The 22667-nt window shown below is 34.3% G+C and overlaps 1 protein-coding gene across 6 annotated transcripts; it reads right to left on the reverse strand.

Annotated features, from left to right (window-relative positions):
• Window positions 1-1573: 1573 nt before the first annotated feature.
• LOC107920049 (sister chromatid cohesion 1 protein 4) lies at window positions 1574-18948 on the reverse strand. 6 transcript variants are annotated; one of them, XR_005922863.1, is made up of 17 exons: window positions 18161-18948; window positions 16631-16892; window positions 16406-16503; window positions 16263-16309; window positions 14399-14448; window positions 14099-14177; window positions 13093-13975; window positions 12645-13001; window positions 12383-12524; window positions 11787-11923; window positions 10135-11162; window positions 9659-9692; window positions 8688-8799; window positions 8399-8528; window positions 6104-6311; window positions 4547-4731; window positions 4437-4468 (listed from the first exon to the last, which is right to left on the reverse strand). XR_005922863.1 is itself a non-coding variant. In XM_041108912.1 (15 exons), the coding sequence occupies exons 1-15, from the start codon at window positions 18282-18284 to the stop codon at window positions 4633-4635; spliced, it is 3582 nt and encodes a 1193-aa protein (XP_040964846.1). In that variant the 5' UTR covers window positions 18285-18945; the 3' UTR covers window positions 4270-4632. The 6 variants fall into 6 exon arrangements, 1 of the variants encoding a protein (XP_040964846.1); XR_005922867.1 differs by having other exon boundaries at window positions 6104-6236; window positions 18161-18947; XR_005922866.1 differs by lacking the exons at window positions 4437-4468; window positions 6104-6311 and adding an exon at window positions 1574-2765 and having other exon boundaries at window positions 18161-18945.
• Window positions 18949-22667: the final 3719 nt, after the last annotated feature.

Here is a 22667-nt window from a genome sequence, read left to right on the forward strand (position 1 = left end):
TTGGTATAACTCTCAGTGATAATAAGCTGGGATGAACCGCTTTCTCATGATGGACTTCATTTCAGCCCAAGTTGATACCGGATGTTCACCGTTCCTCCATCGGCTCATGGTGAGTTGATCCCACCAAATAATGGCATAATCAGAGAACTCTATTGCGGCGAGCTTGACCTATTTTCCTTCGGAATAATCGTGGCATTCGAACACAAGTTCGATCTTTTTCTCCACTCCAAGTATGCCTCAGGACCGGTTTTCCCTTGGAATGGTGGAATGGCCATCTTGATGTTCTTAAGGTAATCATCTACGCGTTCTCACTCCCTTGGCCCTTGGCCCTCAATTCCTTTAGCCTCGATGTCTTTCACTTCTGTTGGAGGCTTGGTCACTCTCCACGTCACTTGGTTCATAAAGATCATTTTGAGGTTGCCACGGTCAGCCTCGCTCTCTTCTTGGGTTTGGAGGAGTACGTTCCTGTTGATTTCTTTATTCGAGTTTATCCATCCGTTCTTGAAGTGGCTCTAATTGCTATTGTAGCAAACAGGTCATCTTGAAGAAGTGTTTGGTATGCCAAGTTAGGCACACCTCCACCAGTTATGTTTCTCACAGGACGCATACCACTACCATTGGCAGCATTTGATGCGCCTCCACCAGCGACATTCCTTTCAAGACCACGTGACATAATTCTTTTTAATCCTCACTACAAACTTCACCAAATCTCTCAAAAAGAAATAAAATTGAGCACTCCACTCGTGCTTACACTCAAGATTGGTTTTTATCTCTTTGATAGTCACCTCTCTTGCCTTTTACCACTCTTGTTCGTTTCTTGAAGTTCTTTAGAACTGCTTTAGACTTAGCAGCAAGTCTATGTAGAGTCGACTTCAAAATAGGTGCAAAAGATTGGATATGACGTTGGGTACAGGTAGGCTTGAAAAAACGATTTTGGAAAAGAAAATTTGGAATTTGGGAGGAATACGCTTTTCAAGTTAGCTTTTCTTTTGGTTGATCTTGCACAAAATCGAAACTCCCTTTTTGTACTTTCACGTTTGATTTTGCAACAGATTTGTATTTTATTTTTTTATATACTCAATTTTTTTAATATTTTTTTCAACCCTAGAGTAAGAAAAATCGCGATACTTAATTTTAACTAGCTATGATACCAAATGATGCGATCTCATATTCGATGGTTGAATCGAGTCACTTGTTTCTCGATCGTAAAATTAAGTAGCAAATAGTTCGTTAAACAAATGGGCTATTTTTCAAACATAGCTAAGTTTAAACAAAGAAAATAAAAACAGATGATAAGTTAATATAGTGGATGGCTGGATGGATATTGGACTTAACAGCGGAAGAATGAAGCATTATTAGAAAATAGAGACCCAATTCTTAAGGTGCTATCAAGGTGATGGATGGATGAAGAATAGGACCGTGACCCTTTATCTATCGAAGATAGGAACCAATCGGTATAAGGGTGAACGCCACACTCGTTGGAGTGATAAGTTCAAAAGAAACAAATTGATGCCACTAGCAAGCTAGATAAGTCAATTTGAGTCACAAAGAACTAAGAGAGTTGAACAACTCACAAAGATGTAAAAATTTATTCAAAGATCAAAAGTTCTCAAAACAGGTTACAAACAAACTATTTATAGGCTGTTAAGTACCAGCCGAATAAACACAAGATAATTACAACTAAAGAAAACTGGAGTTCAATTTATTTCAGCTGATTGATTCTTGAAGAGCTTAATTAATCAGCTTTAAAAATAGGAGTTCCCGAACAATCATTGGAGCTTTGTCAATTGGAGTTCCCGAACAACCATTGAGGTGGGCTTCATAGTTGAGCTGAAAGAATCATTAACTTGATCAGTCAATGTTGTTTATGAGCCTAAATTAATGTTTCCTTAGTGCACCGAATGTATTAGTAGCTAATGAATGCAACTTGAGACGCCTGAAGGGTCTTTGGTGTGAACACTCGGATTTGAATGGTCCTTTGAGTGTGAACAAAGGCAGCTGGCTGTTCAGCTCAAATGAAGTTGAATTATTGGCATATCTTTTCACGAATGGTCACTTGGAAAAATGCAACCAGCAACTCTAGGATTCATGAACAATCGGGTGCAGTGTTCCCTCATAAATGAGTTACAATGAATGTGAAATAATGCATGAATGTCCAGCCGGCTCAGATGTGCGGTAGCCTCAGACACCATCGGTAACCTTGATGCTTGGATGTGCGGGAGCCTCGAGCACCATCGGCACTATTTGAATAACCTGTAAGAAAAATTAAAACTCGGTCAAATACATCATTAAGACAATCTAAAAACACAATTTAATTTGTACAAAGCTAAGACATAATTAAGATGTCTGACTTAAGACATGTATTAATGTTGTACAATCTAAGACACAATTATAGACTCAAAACATATTAAGATACTTAGACATGTAATAATGCGGTACAAAATAGAACATAATTAATAACAATAAAAAGAGTTTAAATCTTATTCTAGTAGTTGAATTAGCTAGCTAATATTGAAGTAGGTTTGAAGAAGGTTGCATGGGCTCCATGTCGAACATTCCCAAGCTCGATCGATCAATCCGGTCAAAGCTTCTCCCCAAACTTGATCGACGAGGCCCGAGATAGCTTCTTTGAATCTCTTGGCTCGGACACGAGTGATTGATCCCGTTGGCAACTCGATTGGTTGGAAAGCTGACTTGGTAGAATCCTTGGACGAGATCGTATCATGTATTGTATATTGAATTGGATGTGTCATGGTAATGAAATCCTATAGGAAATAAATATATTGCACTTGAATGAAGATTCGACACATTGATACATGTAAATTGATAGGAGATTACTAAGTAAATGTTTCCATTGCAAGTAAAATGAAAATTAATAAAATGGGGAGCGTAGCGTGGAATCTGATTTATGACTAAAAAGTCATTTGGCGGTACATCATTTTTTTGTTTAATTAAGTGACGATCATAGTAATGTTTCACTTTGGAATTGCATTAAGTGAATTATTGGATTTGAATTGAATCTAATGAGATCCAATACCATATTGAAATGATGAAAGATACCTTCAAGCATCAAATGTAACATCTTTAATCCAGAACTAATGTTCGTCTGAATAGGGAGGTTACACGTCACGACAGTCCAGCAAATTTTGCACCTTCTTTAGCGTCAAACTTGAATTTTCCATGACCCAAAAACCTGTGTGAATACTCTTTTTCAGCTTTTTTCAGAGTATTTGGGTTTGTAATTACATTTATTTTGTATTTTCAATTTTTGATAATTAATTCGTTAAACTTCGATATTTTGCAATACAAATTTAGTTAGCTGTCATTGTTTTTGCAATTTTCATTAGCTGATCTCAAAGAAGCTGGAGATTGGAGGGGGAAAAAACTGAAATGAAGCACGGGCTTCAGCTACCTAGATCTCTTCCATTATAATTCAGTGTTTCTTAGCCTTACTCTAATATTTCCAATTATGGTTGGATTGAGTAGGTTGCTGCATTACTAGCTAAATTGCCATATGATAAATGATATGTTAGGTGATTTAATTTGTTAAATAGGTAATCTTAATGCTAGTTAAGTTTGATAACGATAAGTACAATCTAATTTTAAAAAAAATGAGTCAACCCTAATTAATTGACCTAATTAGGACGTTGAGCACCAAGTACTAAGAGAGCTGATGTAAGTCTTAATGCAATAGTTCGAATATAAGAGCAACCTTTATATCTAAAATGCATCAAGCAAGTACTAGAATAATGCAAAGAAAATGCCTCATAATATTATTTAACAGCACTCACGTTTAATATTAGTGAGGGAACCAAAATTTTAAAATTCAAAAAATGCAAAGACTACATTTAACGAAATTGCAGTGAAGGATTAAATTTGCAACCCATCTAAATTGGAGTAAAGGGCTAAACTTGTAACCATCATATCATATAGGGACGATTTATAATGTCTGACCGGATTTAATCTACTAAATAATCTTACAATCTACCGTGAACTAAATACCTCCCAAAATTAATATTTTTCACCTCCTATGAACCAAATGCCTCCTAAATATAATATTTTCAGAGCTATATGGCATTATTTTGTATTTTTTTTATTGCAAAATTCAACTCTCCTAGTACCATGGAAGATTCAGACAACACTACAAGCTTACAACATCAGTAAAATGAAGAAACACAAGATACTTCGTTGCCCCACAGACAGCCACAAATTAATCAGCTCAACTCAAAACTGTGATGTGAGCGTTCATGATTCAGACTCAAACGAGGGTAAACAAAATCCTTTTACTTAGGCAAATGATATGAATCTTAAGGAACGGGCAAATTGCAGTCTAAACAAAGAAATGAGCATCTTCAACTGCAAATTGAGATATATTTCACAGATATATATATATACACATACAAATTATTATCCACCTTCATACAATCAACATGAGGACGTGTTCCATCCCTTCCCACTGTTAAGCTACCTATTACATGAGCTAAACAAATAAATTTCAAAAATAAAAATAGAATTAAAAAAAAACATTTTGAAACAAAATACTTACCCATGTGTAGGTTGAGCCTGAGCATCAGAACTAGAACTACAATAAGGCAATTTTCCCTGAATCAGCTTTTCCTACGTAAAAAAGGATCAGAAATCTGATTTCATGAGCTTTGCTCTAGGCATTATATAGATATTGTCAAAGGGTTTTCCCTGTTCTACATGGATGTAATCTCTTGTCTTAAGAACCTGCAGATTGGCAAAATGAACACCGACAAACAAAGAGATGTTAACATTCTTCCACATGGGAGCAACAAACAAACTAGGACAACATCAAAGATTACAAGAGAAGATCATGAAAACATTTTTGCTTCCTACTTTCATCTCTTCTTCAAGGATTCGATTTTATTATTTGTTCCTTAACATATAATTATTAATCATTCTATTTCACAATATTGTCAAACTATCCTTCAATTGCATGCCAAAAGGTATCCAAAACTTTGTGTTTAATATAATTATAATTTACTTTCTTGATGACGACTATCTAAGTCGACCAACAACTCCTCTATGTTTGAACTCTGTTTCTGATTTTGACAAGGTTATGATTTGGCATTATAGGCTTGAACATCCTAATTTTTACTATTTAAGGCATTTGTTACCTGATCTATTTAAAAATAGTCCTTCATATCACTGTGAATTTTGTGAATGGCATCGGTCATTTTTTTCCACCTCAAAAATGTAAAGCTTCCAAACATTTTTCGTTAATTCATAGTGATGTTGGGGGCCTTCAAGTCTAAACCTTTTCAGGAAAACGATGGTTTGTCACATTTATTGATGTTCATACTCGCATTTGATGGGTGTTTTAATTAGAAGATAAGTCTAAAGTTAAAGATGTGTTTCAGACTTTTTCTGCTGTGGTGAAAACAAGATTTGGTGTGAAAAGAAAAATATTTCGAAGTGATAATGGTGGGAAACTTTTTTAGTGACCAATTAGGTGTTTTCTTAACCAAACATGGAATAGTCAGGTACCACGTTATCTTTTGGAAATAACTAGAGCTTTGATATTCACTAGTCAGGTACCACGTTATCTTTGGGGAGATGTCAATAAAGTTCTAAACTATAGAACTCCTTTCAGTCTTTTTAAAGATAGCTTTCCTAACTCTAAATTGATCACAAATTTACCTCTCCGAATTTTTGGGTGTAGTGTTTTTGTTCATCTTCACAATCAGGGTAAACTAGATCCTAAAGCAAAAAAAAAAAAAGTGTCTTTGTTGGGTATGCTAATCAAAAGGGTTACAAATATTATAATCCGATTGATAGGAAGATTATTGTTACCATGGATGTTACATTTGTTGAAACTCAATCTTACTTTTATTATAATCTTCAAGGAAGGAATTATAGTAAGGAAGATTCAATAATTGATCAAGAAAAGATTAGGAATATGCAACATAGGGATTTTAATAATGGGGAAGGCGAATTTATGATTAACACAAGGATTAATGATGTTAATATTGTTAATAAAAATGACTTGAATGATGTTAATGTTGATAATAAAATGGAGTATGAATGTGTAGGGTCTAATCATAAGAATAGAGAACAAACAAAGGAGTTGCTGGTTTACTCAAGAAGAAGCCGAAATAAAGAAAGTGGAATCCACCAGATTCATCACCAAGAATCCGACCCGCAAGATCTTGTCAAAAGTCCAAGTAAATCTTGTAATCTATCCAAAAATGTGAAAGATGCTTTACAGGTTCCTGAATAAAAGGAGACTGTTTTAGAGGAGATGCGTGCTCTTGAAAAAACAAGTACTTGAGAAACAATGGAATTACCTGTAGGAAAAAAAAAACAGTAGGTTGTAAATGGGTGTTCACAACCAAATTCAAACAAGATGGATCTTTAGACAGATACAGAGCTCAGCTAGTGGCTAAAGGGTTACACTCAAACATACAAGATAGACTATCTTGAGACATTTGCTTCAGTGGCTAAGTTAAATACTATTAGAGTTCTTTTGTCCATTGTTGTTAATCTTGATTGGCCTTTACAGCAACTAGATGTGAAGAATGCTTTTCTAAATGGGAAACTTGAAGAAAAAGTTTACATAGATCCTCCTCTAGGTTTTGAAGAAAAATTTGGAACCCAAATATGTAAGCTCAGAAAATCTTTGTATGGTCTAAAGCAGTCTCCTCGAGCTTGGTTCGAACGGTTCTCTCAGGTTGTTAAAAAAACAAGGTTACTCACAAAGGCAAGCTGATCACACAATGTTCTACCGACACTCACAAAGAGATAGAATAACAGTTATTATAGTTTAAGTTGATGATATCATTCTTACAAGAGATGATGTGGATAAAATAAGACGTCTCAAGGAGTATCTAGCATTGGAGTTTAAGATCAAGGACTTGGGTCCTTTAAGATACTTCCTTAGAATGGAAGTTGCTCGATCAAATAAGGGTCTAGTGGTCTCTCAGAAAATATATGTGATTGATCCAAATGTAAAATTCGAAAACAAAGGAAAACCAATTGATAAAGGGCAATACTAGAGATTAGTTGGTAAGTTAATCTACTTATCACATATAAGGCCAGACATAGCTTTTGTAGTAAGCTTATCAAGTCAATTTATGCACTCCCCAAGGGAGGAACATGAAGAAGCAATGTTTTAGATTCACAACCCAGTCTAGCATGACAAAACTAAACATGTTGAGATTGATAGACACTTTATCAAGGAGAAGAATGAAGAAAGACCATGTGTGCACACCGTTTGCTCCTTCAGAACAACAGATTGTTGATGTACTCACCAAAGGGCTCTCTAAGAGAAGTTTCGATTTTCTCGTAAGCAAGTTGGGTATGATTGATATATATGCACCAACTTGAGGGAGGTATTGAAATAAATGTTGAAGCCCCATATATTTTGAGATATTTTTAAAAATTATTTAGGTAGATAAATCCTAGAATAATCAATTAAGATTTTTTAGTAATATTTTATTTTATCTTTTAACAGTTTACTTGAATAAGGAAACCAATTGATAAAGGGCAATACTAGAGATTAGTTGGTAAGTTAATCTACTTATCACATATAAGGCCAGACATAGCTTTTGTAGTAAGCTTATCAAGTCAATTTATGCACTCCCCAAGGGAGGAACATGAAGAAGCAATGTTTTAGATTCACAACCCAGTCTAGCATGACAAAACTAAACATGTTGAGATTGATAGACACTTTATCAAGGAGAAGAATGAAGAAAGACCATGTGTGCACACCGTTTGCTCCTTCAGAACAACAGATTGTTGATGTACTCACCAAAGGGCTCTCTAAGAGAAGTTTCGATTTTCTCGTAAGCAAGTTGGGTATGATTGATATATATGCACCAACTTGAGGGAGGTATTGAAATAAATGTTGAAGCCCCATATATTTTGAGATATTTTTAAAAATTATTTAGGTAGATAAATCCTAGAATAATCAATTAAGATTTTTTAGTAATATTTTATTTTATCTTTTAACAGTTTACTTGAATAAGGGAATTACTTTCCCAGTTATGTTATGAGACTTTTCTCTATTTATATTCAGTTTTTTGCTTAATAAAATTAGAACAATTTTATTGTACTGTCTTAAAAACTTTCAAAAACTTGTGTTTGTATGAGAAGATTTTCGTGTATTAGTACTAGTGCAAAAGTTCTTTTACTTAAATACAAGACAGGATTACAATGAGGGATTTCTTAGAAGCCCATGTCTCATTTTCTGAAAACAAGTAATGCCTTGTCATACATGAAAAGGGAGATAAAATGGAGTTCTTTTACTTTTATTTACATGGAAGGTTTTGTATGCTATGTACCCTTACTTGCAAATATTTTGTTCCTCGTTAACGAGTAGATGATAGTGTTACAAACTTTAAGAGTTATTAGAGAGAAGCTTTAGTGGACATACCAGTGTTTCAAAAAACATCCTCGATGCTTCTTTTTGTGTTTTACGAGCCAATAGACTGTCCATTAAAAGTACCTTATGTCCATGTATAACTTCGTCCTCAAATAAATTCTGGAGATACTTGGCAACAGCCCTGAAAGAGAAGGTACGACCAAACATCAATAGATGAGCTAGCCTCATTCCAGTTATTCAGCTACAAGAAATAATTTGACAAATAATGCTAAATGAAAGTTGAAAGTTAAGGGAAGAAGTGAACCACAGTAAAATAATCAACTAGAGTGAGCTTATAAACCTGGTACGAGAAGACCATCCACTGTTTTCAAGAAGACGACTTTCATTGCCACAAGGCATGCCTTCATCATCTTCATCACCACCTAGCTCGTTATCATCTACATTCAGAAATTCTGAAAGGAAAGATAAGGAAATAAAAATTTAGCAAACAAATAGCAGCATCAAGATTGATTAAGGTATAAAATGAAGTATATAAAAGACAGACTTTTAAAAAATATATATTAACATTTTCCTTTTAGGGAAAACTTTTGGGAGGCCATAGCTCCCTGTGGTCCTAACTATGGTCCACCCTAACTACCAAGTTCACAGATTACATCTCATGTATAATTCATTCAGTCAAAACCTCAAGTCATGTCCCCCTAACCCCCCCCCCCCCAAAAAAAAAAGTAAAAAGACCTCTCTAGTCCCTCTCAATTTTGATATTAAGCAAATTAGTCCCTCTCAAAAATATCAGAGCAATTTAGTTCTTATCAATTTCAAAAGTGAGAAACTAAGGGCAATTAATTACAACATTAATGTTTTTCGTCAATGGTACAAACTTTTATTGGTATGATAAAGAATTTAGCTCTCAAAGTTTATATATCCCGTTAATTTGGTCTTGATTTATCAAATTTAGACCCCAACATTTACACATTCTGTCTCTTTGGTCCTGATTCAACAAATTTAATTTGCAACATTTACGCAGAATATATAAACATTGAGGGCCAAATTTGTTATTAAATCAATCAAAATTATGAACAATTGACAAAAAAACATTAATGCCGTGATTAATTGTCCTTAGTTGCTTACTTTTGAAATTGACATATCCAATTGCTCCAATTTTTTTGGGATAGAGCAATTTGCTCAATATCGAAATTGAGAGGAACCATAGAGGTGTTTTTACCAAAAAAAAAAACCTAAATAAATATGATTTTCAAAAATACCCATCAACAGTCAGAAGTAGAAACAAAACAGACAGAAATAAGATTAAACCTGTGTCATTTGCAACAGCAACATCCTCGTATGCCTGCAACCCACAGGGCCAAATAGTCATTTAGGTGATTCTTAATGCCTCAATAAGATATGAACAGCCAAAGCAGAAACAATTTTCATGGCAGCATAATAAATTAATCTACAAAATAGCACAGCCGCAAAACATGAATATGAAGTTAAGAAATGAAATAGTTATGAGAACTTTCAAATATTCACCATGCTTGCTGGAATAGAACTAATATTCAACAGCTATTAAAATATATTTCAAAAATTAAGTTTTTGCTTAAGGGAAAAAAACCCAAATTAAAGCATTATGCATGAATATACGCTATCTTAATTACAGTTGGCTTTCTGCTATAACGTTATAGCATTAATTGAATCCATACAAGGATACAATCACCATCAGTTCAGAAAAAATCAGAACCCGTTAATATTTTTAGGTCAAGAGAAAGTTTTACATATGTTAAGCAACTTACAGTACGATTATCTGCAAGAGAGATCATTTCTTCATTGACTGCATCAACTTCCAGAAAGATTGGAGTTTCTCCGTCAATTAACGAAGCATTTTTCAGAGCCATATCAACCTTCTCTGAATATGTAGAATCCAGTTTACTTTCTTCGCTACCCTTGAAGATATTGTCTTTGTGTTCATTATCCAAGAAAGAACCCTCAACTTGAGCCTCATCTGCTACATCAATCTTACCGTATCCAGTTTCATAGGCATTTTGAGCGCCATTCACAAACTCACCAGTGTGTATAGCTGCAAGAGAATCATATCCATTTTCAATTGGTTCAGGGCAGTCTGCTACACTGACCTCAACTGAAGTATTGGCTTTACTTTCTTCTAACAACTCATCAGCTGCTTTTGATTCAGTTTCAGCTGCAATGATACTTTCAACATCGTGTTCTAAAACTTCAGTTGGATTCGTTCCTTTGTCATTTCTCAAATCCAATTCAGAAGCATCCTCTCCAGGTTGAGTAGTCATTTTTTGATCAGGTGGAAGGCATGTTGCAATGTTTAACATGGAGCCATCAATGGCGTTGGTTACCTCCTCAACTGTCTTGTTACTAGTACCTCCAGTATCAAGATCAGCATGTGATGATACCCCTAACTCATTCAGAACAGAACAATTTGCTAGAGTAGCAACTTCAACATTATCTTTGTCAATTTCCATTTCAGTGATCCCATTCAAAGGTTCATGTTGCAAAAGTTGAGGTACATCATCAATAGCATATCTATCCTGCTGAGCATTAAGATCACTGTATTCACCCTGCTGAGTATCAGCCTGATTAGGAATAGCAGCAGATTGTGTTTGCTCATCATTCCCATGAATCACGGGCACAGAGCTTCCTTCGATTCCAGCTTCACCAATACGAGGTCTGACAGAACACTCCAAATTCTTAGCTAGTTCAGATGATGCATGGAATTCCTCACCTTCAGAAATCCTGACACTGCTTAGATCATATGGTTTACTGTGCAAACATGCCAAGTCACCTGAGATACCTGAAAGGCACATCATCAATTAGCAAAATTATAAAGTACCAAAGTTACGGTTGGTCAATATGTTAGAAAGTCCTCCATTAGCAGAGGTAGAATAATTTCAAGAATCAAGACACATATGTAGAAATATTAGGATAGATCACAGATCCATGCAATTTTAGAACTTGAGTGATCATTCATTCATGCATACGACCTCAGTACCACAAAAGAGAACTACACACTTAAAAAGAAATTGTTATGTTCACAGAAATGAGGCAATAGTGACAAGCTAATAGGAAAAAAACATATGTAGAAGTAGGATCTTGTAACTAAGATCTGAGGATGTCCTACATTAGACAAACATCTACAATAACTAAAACTTTGCTCTATGAAAGCAAATCCAATTTGACCAGGGCCTTCAGGAGATATATACGGTTGTATCTATAATTTTTTCCTCCTTGTGGCGCGGTAGCTTATAGATGCAGTTTACATACTGCCACTCATCATTACCCCTTTTTTCCTACTTGTTTCTTAAAACATCCAAATTATATCACGAATTCAGGCCCACCATAATTAATTGACAAGTTGAAATTCTTCATTCCAATTTGATGCAACAAAAGCATGCAGATTTCAGCACTTTGATCTCACCAGTAAATATAGGTTCACTAAAGATCTCATCTTCCAAGAATTTTCCCTGAATCAATGAAATTTCAGGGCGAGTGCAAGGGGCTTTCTTGCGTATGCGACGTATGTCTTCAGTATTAACCAACTGCTCCCGTATTGTACTTGATAGGGAAAAAAATAAGAGCAAATCAGTACTTGGGTACAGGAGCCAAAATTGTAAACGGGTAAAGTAAAAAAAGAAAAAAACCAATAGAAAATGTATGCAATACTACGAATAGATTGTTATATTATACACTCAGCAAGTAATCAAGAGTTTAACAGCATCAACAAAAGTCAATATTGTAATACTTGTTGACAACAGACAAATACAAAAAGGTGCTTCAGAGAAGGAGAAACATGTACATAGTTTCCAAGTGCATGAATTCCATGAGCAAATTTTAATTTATAAACTCAAAGAAAGTAGTGAGCCCCAATAAGACATGTTATATTGACCATGCAAGAAGAATAATCGCGAAAATTATCAAAATTCAAATATATTTGAGAAAAGAACAACCAGCAGAACATAAATTAGTGAGATTTCAAAAAGAGTAAGGAGCAATAAGAACATATTGATAACATACTCGCCATGTAAAACCATGGTATCATCCATAAGCACTTTTCTCTTGATGGTACTAGATCTTGGTGCAGATCGTGCACGTTTCATGGATGCTACTTCAAGAGGAGGTGTTGGTTTCATTTTGAAAACAGAAGATCTTCTTCCAACTGAAGCAATGAAAAACTATTTCAAAAAAATTTTCTTTATGAAGAACAACAATGCATGCTATTGTAGTAAATTCTTAAATGGCAAGTAATAGTTTCTTTTAGGGTTAAAAGTGCTGCTACCTAAAATAGAAGACAATAAGTCATCATCATCAGGAACCGATTCTGCAGTTCTCATGGATCTAGGCCTTCCAAATGATTCAACTGAATTCATACTCTCTATGGTTAATGTACTTTCAGCTATACTTCGTTTTTTTCCTGAAATGAGCTTGGTTCCACTATCAATATCATCATTCTCTGCTAGGACTTCTTTGTCTGGGGTAGACTCTCCCAGCAAATCACTTGGTTTATCAAGAGGTCCTTCGGGTGCAGAGAGTAACTTTTCAGGTGCAGGCAAATCACACATAGCACAATTATTTGAATTTTCCAACTGATCATCACATAAAGCAGGTTCCAAACTCTGAGTTTGGCAGGCTTCAACTGCAAAGATGGTAGCAAATTAGGAACAATACAGCATGAAAGCATCATTAAATATATATAAGACCACATTCATAAAACTTGTAAAACAAACCTTGCACCTCAATTGAAGCTCCAGAAGCATGAACTTCCTCCTCCCTTCTGGACAAATCCACCAAGTTTTGCTCTGCAGCAGCCAGACTATCACTTCCAAGAACTTGAACAGATGACAGATTTTCATGAACAATAGGTGTTTCAGGATTTTCAGAATCATTTGGTTCCAGAGAAGCTTGAGCTTCACCATCAATAACTGTTGGTCTACTGGGCAACTCCAGGGGACAGGAAGGATTTGAAGCTATTGCTTTGGCAGGAGAGAATGGCTCTTCCAAATTATCAGTGGTTTCAGCATCATTTCCATTTTCAGATTTATGCGATGCTTGGCCATTCTCCAAACAGCCATCTGATGTGGGCACACAGATGCTACTTAAACATGTTCTTCGAGAAGGATCCTCCAAGTCAAAGGTGATATTGGAGCAGCTAGGAGATTCTGCACATTCTCCCTCAGTTCTATCAATTGAGTGCATAACACCATTCTGCATATCTTCCACCCTATCCAAGCCATCAGATCCTCTGACATTACCAACAGCAGATGTGTACTCAACACACAAGGCATCATGGACAGAATTTCCTGGTGGTTTAGTTTGTTCTTTCTCCATGTCACCAAAATGGCAACCATTTTTAGGAGGCACAGCATCATGATCTACATCATTGTGCAAAGACTGATCCACTGGACCAGTATCCCCATCGAGAGAATTTGATTTATTAGAAGCATTTTCTACACACTCATTGCCCAATTCCGTAAGATTGTGATGTTCTGATTCCATATGATCAGCCAATACCTTGTGATCACCAGACAAATTAGGCAATTCCATTAATCCAGGAGTACCAACATCTTGATCGTTCTCGACAAATTCAGAAATTGTAGCTAGATCTTCATCCTAACAAAAAAATCATAGTAATCAAAGGCGGGTTACGTAAAAAAATCACTAAAATATAATTATTTCTACATAAAATCAAATTAAAAGGAAATTGAGATTTCTATTATGTTGAATAACAAAAACCTGATCCCCACTGCAAACCATAGGCACAGCTTCTAAATTACTCGCTTTCTGTGGTACATCTGAGCCCTGAAGATCATACCTGAAATAACAGAAAATAAGGTGAGCAAGAAATTCAAAATTATCATAACGCTTGCATAAAGTAACCAGTGAAATTAAGATGACTTAACAATTGGCAGTGTTTTGCAGTCCTACACATTAGGAAGTCAAATGACTACACTATCCAAAAATGGTTAAAGGGAAAATCCAGTAGAACTGTGGATGAACATATGATATATGACATATATATAGATATAAGCTTACTCAGAAACTTCAACAGATCCTGGCACTGCAACCCGATCTAGGACTAGTTCCTGCTCAAGATCAATCCAAGTCAAGAATTTTAAGATGATTAACTTAAGGGAAAAAGAGCACTAATAAAAAGTGAAAAAAGGTCAGTCAATTCATAAAGAAGACAAGTTTAATACTGAAACCCCAAGATATCAAACTTTGAAGGGCCGTAATAAAACCATCCATTCAACAATTTAAAGGTTCAGCTGACCACAGAATCCCTGGAAGAATATTTTTCAACTTTAAGAATCAAGCCATGAAGGTTTTAATGTTCAAACCACCTATGAAGTAGTTTCAGTAAATGACCCACTTCATGCCCACATCCCTAAAAGGCCAGAAGCAGTAGATACATTTATGCTATGTTCTGAATATATTATTGCATCTTCTGTTCTCCCAAGACTGTTAGTTCAAACAAAAACATTTGCTCTTTTGCTGCTCTTCCTTATTTGAGCATCGTATTAATGCTGTCCATCTCTAACAAGTAACAAGCCACACCACCATGGTCACAACTACTTTGCAACAAGCACACTCATTTTATTATTAGATTTTCTTTTTATAGTTGGTTAGTTTTGATCATCTTGTTTTTGTAGGTATGACCTCTACATCTTAGTTGTCTTGGAGAGCATGTCTTTCTTGGCTAGGAGCTTTAAACACAGATAGGCCATTTTTTTATCCAGTATTAAGACTATCTAAGTCTACCGTTTAAAGCATAAGTAAATTAGATAAAATTATGGAATAAATGACAATGTATTCAACAATAGACACTAAACCATGAAAATTGAATTTATATATATATTAAAAAAAAAGTAACTAAATTAATGTACAACTGGTATTATTAAGTCCTTTTTTAAAATTCTTTAGTAAGAACGTTATCAAATACACTGTATTTTCTGTTTTCTTCAGCTTTAACTTTAGAAAATGGACGTATACACTAGTGGTGAAGTTTTTAAACCCCAAGTAATGTTAGAGAGTTGTTACATATTCCATTAGGGTATAATTAAGAAAATTTCATACATGGGAATGCGGCAACATTCTTAAATCACTTGTGGACTTTTAATTCCAACTACAGTGTATAGAGTAAAAACCTTTCTCTTTATTCTTTTTTTTTTTTAATAATTGAATGATAATGAGTTGAAGTGGAAGACTACTCAAAATTTTCATCTCTACTTTAGATTTAGGGTCTGAGCGTCTTGATTTTCATTTTTAGGATCATGTTATCTTATTAGGTTTTATCATACTAATCAATTTCTGATAGTTCCTATCTTGGATCTGACCTCCTTCAAAAGGACAGAATTCCTTTAACTGGAGAAATACAAACATAATTACTTCCCTTTTCTTTTTTCTTTTTCCTTTTTTTTTTCTGGGGGGGGGGGGGGGGGTTTAGGGCAATTTCAATAGCTGTCATGCCTCTGGTTAGTTGTATAAGGAAATTGGCAACCTGCACAATAGTTGTAGGAAATACTGCTGCAAAGCCTAGAACTTCATCTTCTTATTCCTCAACCATCAATCAAATCTTAAACAACTTAACATCACATTTCAACTCTAAATCAGAAATACTATTCATTGGTGCCATTCACAGATGTAAACAACACCCAAACCAACATGGTCATTTTTTTTGGCAGACTTTAAACTTATCCTCCTATCCTAAATCAACAATCAAATAGTTCAAAACAAATCATATTTTCACATCCATGTAAGCCCCAAACCAGAATTTCTTGCTTGCTATATAACCATCATTTCTGAAATTTCCAGATCCTACTTTGGTAAGCCTCCTGCTGACTAGAGACTACTTCCAAAGCAATCACCAATTATCAGGACACAAGAATGACAACATTACCTCATCAAGCAGACCAATCTGAGAAGTGTCACCCTCACCAAACCGCTCTGAAAGTATTTAAAAAGCAAAAATTTAGATTTTACTAAATTTGCTAACTAAATGTAGCTAAAATTAGCATTGCAGAGTCAAAAGCATGCACTAACCATCCAATCCAAATTGTGATGTAGAGTAAACCACGTCGCCCATGGTATCTTGAAGTGTAATCTGCTCTCTTGAGCTAATGTGATTATCAACATAGTTACTGCCAAGAAAGTTGAGTTAATTAACATACAATACTTCCATAGATACCTTATGAAAATATTTGATGTGTATCTCATGGTACCACATCAGGGAAGGCAACCTTAAAGGTAAAAGCATCAGAATCTAACCCCTGAAAAATCTCATTGTCGGGCAGCTCAAAGTCATCAAGATCAAAAGTCTCGGGCAAAGTGATTGAATGGTAGGGCGCAGTCGATTCTTCTGGTGGTAAATCAACTGCAGTGGAGCGAAATGCCTGCTTTATCTTAAGCAACGCTTCGCTGCAATCATCAAAAAGGTAATTCACCTTTCGGGAATATATCCTCACTACTCCAAGAAGAAGATGACTGGACAATCGTAGTGCAATCGGTACTTCAGGAAATAGAATAGAGTCTGCTCAAATGCCATATAAACAAAGCAAAAAAGAAATTCCAAAAAATTAGATCTAGGCAACATATCCTAAGTCACGAAGTTGCCCATAAACTGAAAGAAATTAGATATTAGAATGTTAAAAATAACACCCACATCACCACCACTGGATAGCTTCATCTAATTCTATTAGTGTAGAAATATGCCATGAGCAACAAAAGGGCCGAACAAGCTTGAAGGGAAATTCCTCAGACGAGTAACCAAGCAAACCACATAGTTTAAGAATATGCCATCAACCACATGGATAGTTACCATGTTCCAGAGGTATATCACTCCTACACAATCAGAGATTTCCAAAGAAACCAATAGAATTTCCAGAAACCCCTCCAAATATGCCCAAAAAGCGAAGATACATAAAAGGACATAAAAAAGATTACTTCAAGCATCACTAAGAATGGGGAGAAAAAGGATGCTTATGAGCTTTCAAAAATCATCACATGATAAAAATTAAATGGCACATGGGAATCAAATTTTCTGCTTCAAGAATTGATGGAGCAAACTAAATGCAAACTGCTCCATAAGTTTCTGGAGAGTGCATGTTTTACCAAATTGACTATCAGGTTTAATGGTATGATCATGCCATCAAGTATGCTGATTTTCAAGCTAATCTGGTATGAATTTGAACTCCAAAACACCACTTTTACTAATAAATGGGATGAAGCTGTTTTGATTTCATCAAGCCATTAGAACTACTCAATAAACTTAAACCTATATATGCATAAGCGTAACTCTTAATGGTTGGTTTGAATATGAAATTTAAAATCATTAGGGTTTTTTTTTTTTCTTTTGAGGGGGGAGAGAGGGGAAGGGAGTTTAGAGAAAATGAATTGAACAAGGACAAATAAATAAGGGTTTACTATTTTTTTTTTTTTTTGGCCATTATAAGGGCTTACTAATTACTTCTTGTTATTTACTTCCGTATGAAGTTGTTAAAAAGTGAAAGGGTAACAGCTAAAATCATAATTAATCTAAAACGAAACAATGACTAAGATAAAATACCAATTATGAAACAACCAAATAATATCTAAATAAATAACGATACACAATATAAACGGAAGAATAAATGAACGGGAGTATGTCCAAAACATCCTAGCGTGAACTGAACTATTAAAATTAAGAAGATTTAGATATTGCATCAATAAGGGGAAATGAATAGATTAATACAAGTAAGCTTACTAGAAATTTAAATTCACGGATATCAAGCTAACAAGTGGAAACTAAGAAGTACTAACCAACAGAGACACCGATATCAGTATCGGCCACCTGATTCTTTCGGAGCTTCCTCTCCAGATGTGCTGCAATCCATATTGTCCCCAACGGACCTTTCTTGGCCAATATGAACTGTGAATAAAACATTTCTCTCCCAATATAATCCCTATTTTTTTATACAACTTCCCTACTTCTAAATGTGACAAAACCTTATTATTAAAGCTTACAAATTCTGATCCTATTCAAATTTTAAGTTTTCACTACAAAATCAACAAACACACAGGGCTCACGAGAGGAACCCTAAATTTCTAATTCCCCAATAGAACCCTTAAAATTTACACTTCCAGCTACGGGAGTAAACACATTAAGTTGAAAATATCCCAAAAACGAATAGAAACAACGAAACCCTAATCAGTCCCCATCCATCAGACAACCTCCGAAATCCTCCCAAAACTCCGTAATCCAACGAAGGGGCTCCATTTCCGCTTAATTTACAGAGCCGTCACTCGGTAGAACTTCAAAATATCATACATTAAGAATCCGATAAGTAAATCCCGACTTAACTTCGGGTCGAAACCCTAGTCTTGGACGGGACGACGGTGTTTAGTGGGAAACTACAGCTGAATAATTGAGTAGGGGAAAAGGAATTGAGAAGTGACCGAGTTTGACTAGCAAGTCCTATCGCGAACAGGCGTAGATAAACTGAAGACACATAGGAAGAAGTTTAGAATTAATAAGAGAGAGAAGGGTAGCACTCTTTTAGATTTTGTAATAAGAAAGAAGAAAAGACTAAATTTTTTAAATAACATTACATATGGGGGAAGTAATTATTGTTGAATCAAGATTAGACCTTAAGGTATTTCCTTTATTTTTTTTTGAAAGGACCTTAAGGTATTAAAACACACACATGTGCTTTTTTTTTGCTTTTTTTTACCTTAACGATACCAAGTATATCTGTAGTCCGCCCCCGCCTGATCCGGTTTGAGCTGGTATTTGTTAAGGAGGTTTTTTTTCATGATTTGCTTCCACTTGAATTTAAATAAAATAATTTATTTTATTTAAGATAATTTATAATATTAGTTATTACATTATTAATAAGTTATTATTTTGGTCATTTAATCAAAATCTATTGAGACTGAAGTTTGATATTATGAGCTTTAGAGTTGATCCAACAGTTTTGTAACGTAAATTATCAATTACAGAAAATAGGAAATAAAATAGAGTAAGTTTTAAATAGCTTAGTAAATTCACAGGATTAATTTTACTTGTAAACTTACCTTAAATCACATATATGCAATAAAATAAATAACATGATTATCTAATCTAACATAATAATTCACAAGAAATCAAGTGAGTTCGTCAAACACAAATTCACTGAGTAATACCATCAATCATGTTATTCAAGCTATTTCAACCACATATCATCATCAAATATCAAAACGTCATTATTCCCTTTATTCACAGTTTGGATAGTCCGATGAACTATAGCAAAAGTACTCGGACACTCGGGTAAATATCTCAAGAAGCACCGTAGTGCTGAACAGAGGCACAAATGTGCTTATAGGGATACTGAAGTGCAAATAAAGGCACTGAAGTGCAACCAGTATAAGCACGCAACTAACCCTATTGGTATGCTAATCGTATCCTAATCATTTACTACATTCAAACAGGCATTTATACAAAATTCGAACCTTTTCAATACAAGAATACTTCCATATTTTCAGGTTACATACCATAACCGAGTCATATTCATTCAACAATCCACATGAACCTTATTTATCAAGTATGCAAAGTTTACAATTAGATCCTTACTTCATTTTTTACCTTTCATACTAAATTGTAAACATTATGGAATTTCAATTTAACATTATATATAATTATTAACCATCCACATTTCATATATATAATCTTAATTATACCCTATGAACTTACCTAGTAACCAACTAGCAAGTTGGACTGTAGGGACTATTCTGTAATTTTTCCCCTTCCACGTTTATCAACCGATTGTTCCAATTTTTTTATCTAAATAATAATTAAGTTAAAAATATCAATTTCATATACCTTATAACACTCAAATTCATGCATATTGCCTATTAATTTCATTTTATAAAATTTCCCTAAACTTTACATTTTATTCAATTTAGTTCATAAAACTGAAACCTTCATAACTTTCACAATTACACCCCAAATTTCAGTTTGATTACATTCTCATCCTTATACAGTTCTCATGCATTTAAATTTACAGAGATTTCATGCTAATATTGACATATTTTTATTTTAGTCCCTAAACTCAAAACTAACAATAATCAATTTACAAATTACTCTTATTTAACATTCAAGCTTTAAAATCTACCATTAAACATCAAAAACTTCCATAAATCACTTTTAAAAATTTTAAAAATTTTATGAAATAGTCCTTGAGCTAACTACATTAAGTTACAACGATCTCAAAAATATAAAAATTACGAAAAAAACAATTTGTTTAGGACTTACATGTAAGAAAAATGAGCTTAGTCGATTCTAAACCCTTCAAAAATGGTGGTTTGGGTTGTAAGGAAGAAAAAATGAAGAAGATAAGTGTTTTTTAATGTTTTCATATTTTAATATTATTATTTTAACTTAATTTAACATAAAATAATTAAATAAAACAAGCATTAACCGTACAAGACATTCAAAAGGTGATAAATTGCCACTTTAGACCTTAAATAATTATTGAATAAGCATTTTAGTTAATAAAAATCAATAGTAATTAAGTTTTACGATTCTTATGATTTAGTACTTGTGCCTTAATCGACCACTCAAACAACAAAATTACTAGACCACAATTGGATATAACTCTATTGTAGACTAGTAAATATTTACTGACTCGATCATCAGAAAATAAGGTTTTGCAACCACCATTTTCGATACCACCAAAAACGGGCTTTTACAAATTTCCTAATACCTTATTTTGGGCCTAAATCATTTTCTTGATAAACCTCGAATGAAATCGTGAGCCTAATATATAATCTCTTGATCCCTTCTTTTTTTGGTCCTAGAACGAATTTAGACGTTGGGCCATTGATGTTTCAAAATAAGAAAAATTGTGAGTGAAAACTAAAGAACCATATAGTGTAATGACTGCATGATTCTTGCAAACTTGTGCCTTAACGAAATTATAAAGTGAACAAAAGCGTTGCGAGGGTTAAAAGTAAAGCGAGAGTTATAAAAACATAGAACGAATAAAAGTAAAGTGAGTGAAATGAGAGTTAAATAGAAAATTTTGAATAAAAAGAAAAAAAATTCTCATTTTTGCACAAAAATTCGCTAAGTCGATTGTACTCATTAATATTTGATCTGTCATAATTCGGTGTAGCAAATTAAACTAGTTTTCACACTTTAGGAGCTTGAACATAAGCATTTTAGTTATGTTTTAATTACTTTTCAGCAAGTTTAGTTAAGTGTAATAAAATGTGTTATTTAAGTCTTTTATTGACCTTAGAGGCCGAAAGAGGCTTAAGGGTAAGCTAATACACTTTGTAAGTGTGCAGGAGACCATTAGAAGGCATAATAACTCAATATTGGTTGCTAGGTTGCAACACGGAGCATTAGATGTCGCAACATAGGGAGCAGAGCTGAAGAAACCCAAGACTGCCTTCAATGTCGTGACACAGCCTGAGAATGTCATGACATACCCCTGAAGACACCCTGAAGCTGAGCATAATGCCCTTGATGTCACGACACAGGACCTAGTGTGTCTCGACATCGCCTCCATACAAGAAATTGATACGAGCTATAGGCATTTTGGTTCGCACAATTGAAACGATGGAAATGTGCAAGTGTACACAATCGCAACAAGTAATAAAGTGACAAGTAAATGTCGAGTTATCGTACCCACAGGGACTATGAAAAGAGTTGTTTATGAATGCTATTTAATACACTTTAGTGAAGAAAAATATTTTGTTTGAAAGGGGTGATTGAAAACTAAGATTTTAAACTAAGTGAACTAAATAAATAAATCTAAAATGCATGATTTCAAAATACGATTTTAATCAAGATGACATAATTGTGTTAGATTAATTACATTTCTTAACTTAGAATTATTAAACTCATGTTTATATTGTTACGAATAAGTTCACAGCAACTCAGTAATTTGCTAACTTATGAACATACTCACCTACCAAAATCCATTTATCTCTTAACTATATCGCTATGTCAATTCAACCGATTAAGCAAATCTTAATAGGCAAATATGTTATTGCACATACATACTTATTAAATCGAAATAATCTTTTGTACATATCCCTATGTCAATTCAAACAATTAACTCTATTTAATAAGCACATAAAAGACTATGTGAGGTAACAAAGTATCCTTACCTTGAAACAGTTTAATCACAATAATCTTGCAAGTTATGCAAGGCAAATGTATCGTCAAATACCGTTGCAAATCTAACCCCCAGCTACCTTAGATGATTAAACATGTACTGATTAAGTACTGTGTCTATTAATTACAATTTCCATTCGTTTAAATAATTAATTCGTTAGTTAC

Source organism: Gossypium hirsutum, chromosome D13 (assembly GCF_007990345.1).
Source record: "Gossypium hirsutum isolate 1008001.06 chromosome D13, Gossypium_hirsutum_v2.1, whole genome shotgun sequence".
Taxonomy (NCBI): Eukaryota; Viridiplantae; Streptophyta; class Magnoliopsida; order Malvales; family Malvaceae; genus Gossypium; species Gossypium hirsutum.